Source organism: Nannospalax galili, unplaced genomic scaffold, assembly GCF_000622305.1.
Source record: "Nannospalax galili isolate Female #2095 unplaced genomic scaffold, S.galili_v1.0 scaffold1899, whole genome shotgun sequence".
Lineage (NCBI taxonomy): Eukaryota > Metazoa > Chordata > Mammalia > Rodentia > Spalacidae > Nannospalax > Nannospalax galili.
The window spans coordinates 175,234-186,501 of record NW_008342414.1 but is presented as its reverse complement, the minus strand read 5'-3'; the positions used below and the strand labels follow the sequence as shown (position 1 = coordinate 186,501).

The 11,268-nt window shown below is 46.3% G+C and overlaps 1 protein-coding gene across 5 annotated transcripts in view; it reads right to left on the bottom strand.

Annotated features, from left to right (window-relative positions):
- Nucleotides 1-2,235: 2,235 nt before the first annotated feature.
- Rgs8 (regulator of G protein signaling 8) overlaps nt 2,236-11,268 on the bottom strand; it is a 46,723-nt gene continuing 37,690 nt past the window's right edge. For all 5 annotated transcript variants that reach the window (XM_008838494.2, XM_017799472.1, XM_008838495.3 and 2 more), the window contains exons 6-7: nt 8,856-9,022; nt 2,236-7,164 (exon numbers count right to left, since the gene is read on the bottom strand). In XM_008838494.2, coding sequence (XP_008836716.1) covers nt 6,982-7,164; nt 8,856-9,022 — 350 coding nt within the window. In that variant the 3' untranslated portion in view covers nt 2,236-6,981. The remainder of the gene's footprint in view (nt 7,165-8,855; nt 9,023-11,268) is intronic.

Below are 11,268 nucleotides of genomic sequence, written 5' to 3'. Positions count from 1 at the left end.
CCATGCTAACCTACTTACTGTTCATAGCAGCCCCAAACACTTACTCTGTTATTTTTTCAGTTTTACAAATGAGAACATGGAGCCACAGCGAAGTGACTTCTCCAGGCTCACACACCTTGCAAGCGCTAAAGCTGGGATTCCAACCCAAACAGTTTAGGGTCAGAATTCAAACTGCCGGAAGAGCTGATGTGACCCTACCAAAGGAAATGTCTCAGGCTGTGGTTTACCTGTTCCTGCAGCTGGACATGCATTCACTGTGACTGTGCATTCACTGAGGGATGGGCTTAGATTCCCCTCTATGCTAGCAGGGTGACACATGGACACGTAGCACCTTTGTGAATAGAATTTGTATCTTTTTATAAACAAAGAGCAGGGAACTAACTTGATCTCTTTCTACTATTACAACTCAGAAGTAGGGCCTAGAACTTCACCATGTCAAGTAGTAGGTGGCACAACAGAAATTCTGTTGTTCGTAAACTACCTAGTCTGTGGTAATTTATTATAGCAGCTCTGTTGCAAAGGCAGACCCAGCTAAAAAGGCTTCCCATAGGAGTGGGTTACCTCAGTGACCTCTTTTGCCTCTGGCAATGGCTCTTACTTATTTGATGTAAGACTTGTTTTTCCCATGGGTACTGTGTGTTAGGAAAGGTCAGGTGTAGCCCTCCATGTCTTACACGTGCAAGAGCTATCTGTCAGAGTTTAGGGGTAGTAAACCAGTTCCAGACCAAACACTGGTTCCAGGAACGGAGTGGAAAGCCAGTGAGAAGGCCCTGAAAACCTTTCCAACAGAGAAAGACCAGAGATAGGAGAGAGTTTATAGAGCTCTGTGGGAAAGCTGTTCAGACTGTGAATCCCATCTCACACCATTCCCAAAAGGAGGAAGAAGAGGAGGAAAAGAAGGAAGAGAGGACAAGGAGGAGGGGAAGAAGAGGAGGAAGAAGACGAGGAAGAGAGGATGCCTGACTCTCACCTCATTCCCAGTGAAGCACATGCTGGTGCCCCAAATGCCTGAGAACCATCTAATTTCAGCCGGGAAAATCAACGACATAAGCAGTGGGCTGCTTGGCAACCCTGGCTACCAAACAAAGCAAACCACTGCCTTGTCAGGACTAAGAACTCCCAGTGAGCCAGCTGTGGGCCTCCTGAGAGAAGACCAACTCAGGGTCATCCCAGGACCTGCTGAAGAGGGCAGATTGCAGGGACCACCAAACCACAGGGACTACATAGTCTAGGAAGGAGCAGGCACAGCCAGAGTGGGGGTCACTCTCATTGGGGGTGCTGTAAGGGTGTCTCCTGAGATACAGGGTTACCAATGAAACAGAAAGGGCTCATCCAAGTTCTCCCAGGCTTCGAGCCCACAGTCTGTCCCAGGTGGCATCCACACTAGATACGACCAACCCTCTGCTCCTTTACCTCTCTGCCCCCTCCACTCTCTCTTAGGGACGGGGACAGAAACCTCAGGAGGCAATATGGTAGGAGCAGAAAAGCAAAGCTGGAGAAAGAGAAGCCAGCCACATCCTTTCCCCATGGTGGGGTCCAGTCTGCAGCAGCCCTGCCTGCCACCATTCCTGATACAGGAAACTAGAATTTGAGGAGGATCATTCACGTAATAAAACCCTTTTTCATTTAACCCAGAGGTTTCACCTTTGAAGAAAAGTCAGCTTTCCACTAAAGTCAGGCCATCTCTGGAGCCTTTTTAATTACTCGAATGATTAAAGTTTCTTGTATCTCCATCTTTTCACTCCCACCTGACGAATAAGCTTTGGCCAGCAGATTCAGCAACTTGGTCTCCTATCTCCTCAGCAGGACCTGAGCACCAGGGACAAAGATTTGATGACTAATCCACCACCATTCACCGACTGCATAAAGTGAGCTGTAACCATAAGCAAGACCAACCCACTGCGTTTTCAGATGGCCCCAGCTGAACAAACTTACAAACCATCACCAGCCTTTTCTCTCCCTGCATTTTTCAGCCGTAGGTGGCACAAATAAAAATACCACCTGGCATTTGTATAACACTTTACAGTTTCAAAGCCACTCTCATAACCACCCCCACACTGGCCCCAGACCATTCTCAACCCTGTCCACCCACACCCCTGCTCATCCTGGTGGCCAGCCCCGTGCCAGCCATTTCAGGGTGAGGCCACATGCTCCTCCTGGGGGAGTCCACGTGTTCTGTGAAGAGTTTCCTCATAAAGAGTCAGCCAGCCAGAAATGTGGGCAGAGAGCGAAGGGCAGCTTGTTCAGGTTTTGTTTATTATGTTCTCACAGCCTGTGTATAGTAAAGGTGAATGACATTATTCCACTTTACATGGTAATGAAACAACTCAATGAGGACTCCAGCCAAGCGGGTTATATGGCAGATGAGCTGCTACAAATCTGTTTTGCTCCATGAGTGACTCTGCTAAGGCTGCCGTGGTCGGCACACACGGAACCCATTCACCTTTTCCGCACCTGTCAGAGGGGAGGAGCATGGGACTGAAAGAGATTAAGAATCAAGAAAGAGACAGTTTATTCAGAGGGCCCAGACCCCAAACTTCAGAAGGCCTGTGGCCCACAGCATCTTGTAGAGTCCTTGAGAGGCCACAGGGACAGGACACCATCTCTTTGCTTCTTCTTCTTCTTCTTCAGTCTCATGCCAAGTGACATGATGGCACAGGCTGTCAGTGCCATGTGTGATGGCGCCACCTCTTCCGTTTTAACAGGAGGAGTGCAGATTTCAAGAGGAGTAATGCTTGGCAGATTGAAGGAGAGGTCAGGAAACCACAGTTCCTCTGCAGAGCACGGAAGTGGGCAGAGACAGGGTCAGAGTTCTGGGCACTGCTCTTGCTAGGAGACCATCCTGCCTGTGAATGTGCCCCCCTTCACCTTTCCTTCTGTGGCATGGAGGAGCAACAGCCATGCAGACAACTAGGCTCTCCTACTCCCCTCCCTCCTGTTCAGGCTTCCCCATGCCCACCCTCCCCCGGCTCTCAGCACAGAAGGCTCATGCCTTCCCCTTACAGCAGAGCTAGCCTCTCTGTTGTCCAGGGCCTAGGGCACCAGGACACAGAAGCCCTGTCCAGGAAAAGCACCCGGGCAGAACACTAACCTTTTCACAGCTTTGGTTTATCAGAGCAGCAAGTTCTGGGGAAAGCACCAGAGAATAAAACCAACTAGCAGCTTCCTAGCCGCCCATCCAACATGGGACCTAAAAGGAAATGGTGAGGGCTTAGAGCAGGGACCAAACTCCATCATGGTCTTGGAAAAGCCTTCCAGATATGATACTCCTGAGGAGGGGACACCCTCCACTGAGAAATTTGGAGGCTGTTATGTTGCTATGATTATCACTACCAAGACTACATTTCACTCACTACCTGCATTCCCAATACCCCATTGCATGCCCTAGGGTACAGAGGCACAGCCTGACACAAAATGGCCAAACACAAGAGTACATGAAAACAAACAGGGAGGGAAGCCAGCGGAAGAGCTGAGAACAAAGTAGGGAGCACATGGCAAGGCAACGGTCAACCAACTGTCCCTTATCCTCCCTATCCTGGCATATCTGCTGCCAACCAGTGCATGTAGCTTGGGCCCAAACATCATCTCAAAGGAGCAAGGCAGACTGAGAAGCTTAGAGCAGCTATCCCAAGAGTCCAACTGCAGAGTGAACAAGGTGTCCTAGCTATTGTGCTTTTTGCATCTGGGTGGACTGTTGTGTTCTGGTCCCACAGTCGTGTTTTATCTTCAGGCGTGTTCTCTCTCAATCTTTAGGTTGATGCTTCCTAACCACATCTGCACATTGGAACCACCAGTGGAGCCCTGAAAACCACTACCACCTGGCTTCCACTGACCTGTTCTGGGGTGAGAACTGAACAGTTGGGTTTTCAATGCCCCCCAGGTAAGCTTAATGAGCAGCAAGGTTAGATCCCCTGTCTTAGGATACTTTTGTTCAATACCTGAAGGCTATTAAAAATCCATGAGCTTTTTTTTTTTTTTTTTTTAATGCCACTTTCTGCATCTCTCCCTAAGTCTATAGGCTCAGCATCTCTGGGTGTGGAACCTGGGAATTAGCATTAGTAAGGGGCTTTCAAGGTGAACCCTATGCACGCTCAATTTTAATAAGGAATACTGCCTCAGATGATCATGCTCTGCTTACCACACAGGTGTAATAGTTGGGCTATTAGTTGTCAATAGTTGTCAATGACTGTGTTCTACCTAGATCATAGGGACAACAGCAAGCCATACACCAGGCCCCAAATAGGTGAACACTTCAATAGGACCAAAAGATCACTCCAAGATGAAGAGCCACAGCACTGCATCGGGCTGCCTGGGCTTGCCTCGAGTCCAGAGGCAGTCATCAGCGCACTCCATGACTGGAGCAAAGGAAGACATTAAATGGAAGTGACATCTGTGATGCCAACCTGGTAAGGTGGATGAGGCTTATGGAGAAGGAAATGAGGGAAGGAGGCTGGGAAACATGGAAGGTCAGAGATGAGGTATGCTTGGATATTGCTCTAGATGTTGTAAACATTTCTCTGTTTTATCACAGACCAAAACCTGGGCTAGCATGACCAAAGTGCCTAAAAGGAGGTATCAGAGCAAGAAGCTCTACACCTTGCATGAGAAGCAGGGAATACAGGGCATGGGATAAAACGCTACCTACATGAGAAGGTCGCGTCTGACATGTACTGTTCAAGACTCATAACTGTACACACACACACACACACACACACACACACACACGATGCTCCATGGATGTACCATAAACAGAGCTAGCTGTCCCTCTACACAGACACAAACCAGTGTGCCCTTGGTCTAGTTGCAAAATTCAAGATGCTCAAACTTGGTCCTTCATACTTCCCCTGAGGAAAGAAGTCACCGGGTGCCATGACATCACCATCTGCAGCCTGCATTCCACCAACAGTTGGCAAGAACTCTAGGCCCCAAATGAGGTTGCCATACCACCCAATGCCTTTCTCATTGGGATAATAAAGTGATGAAAAGGCCCCTCCAAAGACATTTCCATCACTGCAGTTCCAATTTAAATGCACCTCATATTGGACAGTAGAGTTCGCAGCAGATGCACATTTCATATGTAAACAATGTTTAAAATACCCTGTTAGAGAATTTAATCATTATGGTGATTCTGGCAGCTTTAGGTAAGAATATTTTTATATTGGGCTGGGAGATACTATCTGATCTAACTAGGAACACCATTTGAGGCTTTAGAGTTCTTATTAAATGTGACTTCCAAAGGTCTCTTCAGTGAGGCCTAGGAAGCAGGTGTTTTTCTCTCTCCTTGAAGTTCACACACATACTCACACCCACTCACAGGTGACAATGTGCCACAGAGGGCAGTGGGCACATGGGCCTTGTCTGGCTCTAGCCAAGGAAGAAACCAGTTCTCCAAGTTACAGACCAGAATGCAAATCCTAGAACACCAGCATATTCTAAAAGACCAGTACCCCACAAAAGGAGGATGTGTCAGTCCAGCCTTCCACCACTGCATGCCAGAGCAACCTGACCATGGGCTGTTTGATTCACTCAGGCTGAATGAAAGTTTGTAGATCTTCCATGAATCCAAGTGCGCTGGCTGTGAATCACCCCAGTAGTGCCTCTACCACGTTCTCTGTGACTCAGTTCACCTGGAGACCAGCAGCTTCCAAACACCTCTTCCATTTTCTGGTCTCTGCGCTGAGGATGCAGTTCCTTGTCATTGCTCTATGGCAGGTTCAGTTTTCTCCTGGGCAGCGGTAGAGATTCTGTACTGTTCGCGTATCCGCTAAGCAAGAATATCCCAATGTATTTCCAAGAGCAGCCCCAGGGTGCTGTGCAAACATTTTGGGAAAGTTTCCATAGCTTGATGTTCACAGTGATCATCCTAGTTCATGTTCAAGCCCGAAGGCCAGAGACAAAGAGGCAACTGTTTCTCAATAGCCAAGAGGGGAACCTTTCTAGAGAAAGTATGCCCTAGAAGCAAGCTACAAAGAGAGTTTCAGCCTAGGTTCCCATTCTCCCCCATCATAGTTACATGGCCTGCATGGAAGGGGGAGGTGGAGAGACAGGGAAAGTATCAGGCACTAGGAAAGCCTTCATGCTATGGAAATTCACCTCCCTTTGCCAAGCTGTCTTTCATCCTAAGAGGTCAGTGATATGTGACACTATGGGGAGGTGAGGGCAGAGAATACGTTAGGCAAAGACAGGTTATATGGAGCCTCATTGCACAAAAGTCTACCGATGCTACATTCCCTGGTCATTCGACTTCTAGAAAAGTTCTTGGTAGAATTGAGGAAGATTCACAAGCTGTATCCTTCATAAGGACAGCTCCATTCAGAAGTCATGAAAGATATCTCCCAAGACCCTTTCTGAAATTGTGTGCATAAGGAAGTTCTATGAATTTCCTAGGCTAAGAAGGACTCCAGACTCTCATACTGATCCAGTGGAAATGGAAGACACAGAGCCAACTCTAGGGAATATGTCCATTCTCAGTGCTGCTAGAAATCTGGAATTCCAAAGAGACTTCTCTTTTAAACTGTGAGGTCCTACCACTCAAAATGGGCCACAGTTGTGATGGTGAATCACAAGTGAGAACCTGTGTCTTCCAGCTACTCCTCCCATGGGTAAAGGACAGGGTGAGGTCAGCAATACTACTGAAGAGGATATGGTGTGGAGGTGGTGGAAACTGCATTTGCGTTATTTACAGTGCGTTCTCGGTAGAGATGACCCACAGCATTATGATGGGCCAGTTGCTGGCCCACCCAGAGAAGGGTAACAGCAGTGGTGCTACCTCTAACCAAAATACAAACATGGGTAAATGGAAGAGTTCGAGCTCCAGCAGCTGGGTTGTACTTTGGAACAGCCCTTCACACCCTTGTCACCCCTGGCTTCCCACCCCAAACACCACCTCCTTAGAACACCTATAACATTTCATATTAGAGTACGGTCTTGGCAGTAAGGGGAGGGGAAAGCCAGTGATTTCCAAGAGTCCCCATCCGAGGTCTAACTGAGCCTCCTCTGGCTTTGGGACAGCAAATCTAAGTACATTTTGGACCTCAGGAACCTGGGATAAGAGTCTTTCTCCATGAGGCTGTGTACTTTTCCCTGGGCTTGGTCAAAACAAGTCAGGGATGGTTCTTGCATGTTCTTCCTCGTGGCTTCTCGGGTCTGGAAGTCGATATTTACCTAGAGACACAAACAGAAAGCAAGGTCATGAGCCCTCAGAGGCCAGGGCACTTGGCAGCAGACCTACGCTGGGTCACAACCATTAACAACACCAGCTCATGTCTTCTTTAAAAATATTTTATTATTTTTTTGTTTTATGTGTGTGAGTGTATTGCCTACATGTATGTAAGTGCACCTATGTTGTACAATGCCTCTGGAGGCCAGAAGAGAGCGTCAGATTCCCCTGGAACTGGAGTTACAGATGGTTGTTAGCTGCCATGTGGGTGCTGGGTTCGACTTGGGTCCTCTGCAAAAGCAGCCGGTGCTCCTAACCACTGAGCCATCTCTCCAGGCCCACCATCTCATATCTTTAGGGTGACTGATGCTTTTCAAGCTACTTTCATGGGGTTCATCTCTTGTGCACTCAGTGAGAATGTTTTGGGCTCTGAAGTCTAGATATTCTTAGTTAGAATTTGTAAAACTTGTCTAAAATAATGTGAAAAAATGTGATTTGGGGAAGAGTCCCCAAATCAATGAACTCCCAGTCAAAGGATTTTCACACCAGGCTAAGGTGAGACTCAAGCCAGATGGTAATGCAGGTTCCCCTAGGATTTCCCTCTTGTCTTTTCTTAATTACCAGGGTCACAAATGCCCAATGGAGAGAGACCCTGATAAATATGTAGATCTCTCTATTCCAGTGTTACTATTGAGGGCAAATAGCTTTCTATCCAACTGGTAAAGACTGCATACAACCCAGGTCAAAGGTGCACATAAACACAGATAGCAACTATTGATCTTCAGTTAAACCCTCCTAAGTGAAATGCTGTATTAAAACTCAGAACACCAGCCGGGTATGGTGGCACATGCCTTTAATCCCAGCACTCAGGAGGCAGAGGCAGGTGGATCTCTGTGAGTTTGAGGCCAGCCTGGTCTCCATAGCAAATCCAGGCCAGCTGGGGCTACAGGGAGACCCTGTCTCAAAAAGACCAAAAAACAAAAAACAAAAAAATCAGAACACCAATACATAACTATAGAAAAATAATAAAAAGCACTACAAATATTTATTAATAAGCAGTGGCAAATATGGAGTAAATGCCTTATCTCTATAGTCAGAGTAGTCTTGAAAAGGCAAGCAGTATTAGTCTCTTTTACATTGGGGAAAAGGAGACTCAGAGAGTTTGAACAACTTGCATATGTCCACACAGCTAGTTTGTGGCAGCACTGAGACTGGGAATAAAATCCCTTCGAAGAATGTATTTATTTCATTAAGATATGCCGCTTTTAATTTTTTTACATTTTTATTTATTGGTATATGTGTGTGCACGTGTGTGTGTGTGTGTGTAGGTCAGAGGACAAATTGTGGCAATCAATTCTCTCCTTTTATCATGTGGATCCCGGAGAGCAAACTCGGGTCTCCAGACTTGGCAGCAGGTGACTTTACCTGCTGAGCCATCTCAGTGACTCCTATGCTGACTTTTAATAGAAAAATCAACATGCACTCAGTGGCATCTACTCTTGCAAAATCCCTGTCACAACATAGTTCCTGTCCACACAGATTGGGCAGACAGCTAAAACACTCTTAAAGGAGGCCCTCTGGTAGAAACCCTGGTCTTTCATCTGGATAGTGAGGCCCAATAGATGGGGAGGAAGTCCCTGAGTCTGGTTCAAACATTCTTTGAGGCCTAACAAGACACTTGTCATGGAAAACACACCTCCCGTGGAGCCTGCACATCCACAAACTCCTCAAAGATCCTGTGGGCCTTGGAGACCAGCTTTGCAGTCGACCTGGTCTTCTTGAATTCCTCACAGGCCAGCCAGAATTCCAAGTTCTCCTCACTGAACTCTGTCTTCAGAAAGGCTCGGAAGGCAGCCACTCCATCTATGGATGTGGAGAGAGGTGGAAGAGAAGAGTGATCAGAAGATGCTTAAGTTCAAGAACTAAGGAGAAAGGTACTACTCGTGTGCAGGCACCTCACTGTCCAAGCCAGATGCTCTTCTACACCACTCGAGGACACATGGAGACCCTCAGAGCAAGTCACGCTTCTTGTTCATCTGAGTGATATCAGGGTGAAATGTTTAAAATCCCATAGTCACAACAAAAGTGACTAAGCCTAGTCACCTCTGATAAACCCTGAGTTTACTGCCTGCCCATTAATGCAGACTAGACTGAACCCCAGATCTGCTGGTAAGCCTATATTGCTCATTAGGCCAAGACAATGTGTACGATCCGTTCTCTACCCTAATCCATGTCCACACCTAGAACACACACAATCTATTGTAAGACGAACTGGAAGGGAATATGAATGTCTCAGGGCCAACCCTTTACTACTACCGGAAAACCATCTGGAAGCAAATACCCTACAGAAATTCACTCATTATTACCATTCTGCTACATGGATGGCATTCTTTGCCTTGTCTAGAAAAGCTTTAAGGACCTATTTTGATGTTTTATTCCAACCATTCTTTATTTTGGTATTTTCCTATCAAATTATGTGGGCTTAAGTTTTAAAAATTACATTTATTAATTTGTTGTGGGGGGGCATGTGGAGGGCAGAGGAAAACTTACAGGAATCAGTTGTCTTCTTCATCATGAGGGTCCTGGTGATCAAGCTCAGGTTGTCAGGTTTGGCAATAGGTGTCTTTGCCCACTGAACCATCTCACCAGCCCAGATTATATGCTTTAATTGAGGTTGATTGTAATTTTTCTGCCAAATGCTCTAACAGCTAGTACACCCTTTCCTCTTATTAATCAATGTCATATATATTGCCAAGCTGCACTTCCAGTCAGCATAGATAAGAAGGGTTACCACAGCAAGTCAAAAGGGAAATAACATTTATTTATAGCTTACATTTCCAGTTAATGTCTTTATTTTGAAAACTTTTTAATAAATTATTTTAACTCTTAAAACTTTCTAATGGAATGACAGTAATTTTTTTTCTAGAACGTATCCTGAAAGTGAAGGACATTCTAGGACAAAGCACCAAAGCAGTTTTTAAAATTACTCTTAATATTTCTTTTCTAAATTCACGTAAAGACAAAACATTAATATTTTTGGTTCTGGAACCTGAACGCAGAGCCTGCAGCAGGCCATGTGAGTGCTCTCCCACTGAGGTGTGCTCTCATTCCTCCTGCTTTCTATTTTGAGGCAGGGTCTGCCCAGGTTGGCCTTTCATTCAATCTCTAGCCCAAGCAGGACTTGAACTTGTGACCTTCTTGCCTCATCCTCTTGAGTTGCTGAGGTAACAGACAACCTTGCACCTCCAGGCCTAGCCCAACAATTGTGTGACTCTGTGTGTGTTTGTGTGTGTGTGTGTGTGTGTGTGTGTGGTGTATGCACCCAGAAGTGAGCATGTAAAGGCCAGAGCAGGGCGTTGGGTGTTTTCCTCTATCCCTCTCCATACTATTGCCTTGAGATAGGACCTCTCATTGAATCTGAAGCTTGTTTCAATGAGGCTGACTGGCCAGTGAACTTTCAGGAATCAACTGTCTTTCCCAACCAATGATGAGGTTGTATACATGTACAGCCATGCCTGGATTTTACACAGGTGCTGGGGATTGGAACTCAGATCCTCATGCTTGCAGATCAAGCACTCTTACCCACTAAGCCATCTTCCCAGCCCCAACAATCTTTAATTCTACATGACGGGTGACCTGAGCATCTGATATCCACAGATAGAGGCCAAGAGAGGGCAGTGGCCAAAACCATTCAATGGATTGCTGGTGCTGATGCTATTCATGTATTTAAAATGTATTTATTTTATTTTTAAATTTATTATGAGTAGCAGTATTTGTGCATGTGTGTACATGATATGAGGGGCAGTATGTGTGTCACGGTGTACATGTAAAGGTCAGAGGGCAACTTTGTGGAGTTGGTTATCCCTGTGCACCTTTACATGAGTTCTGGGGATTGAACTCAGGTCATCAGTCTTGAACAGCAAGGACCTTTACCTGTTGAGTTATCTTGCTAGTCCTAAAATCTTTATTTTATTTCTTCTGGGGCTGGAGAGATGGTTCAGCAGTTAGGAGCACTGACTGTTCTTGCAGAGGACCCGGATTCGATTCCCAGCACCCACATGGCGACTACAAACTATCCTTAACTCCAGTTCCAGGGGAATCCGAAGCCC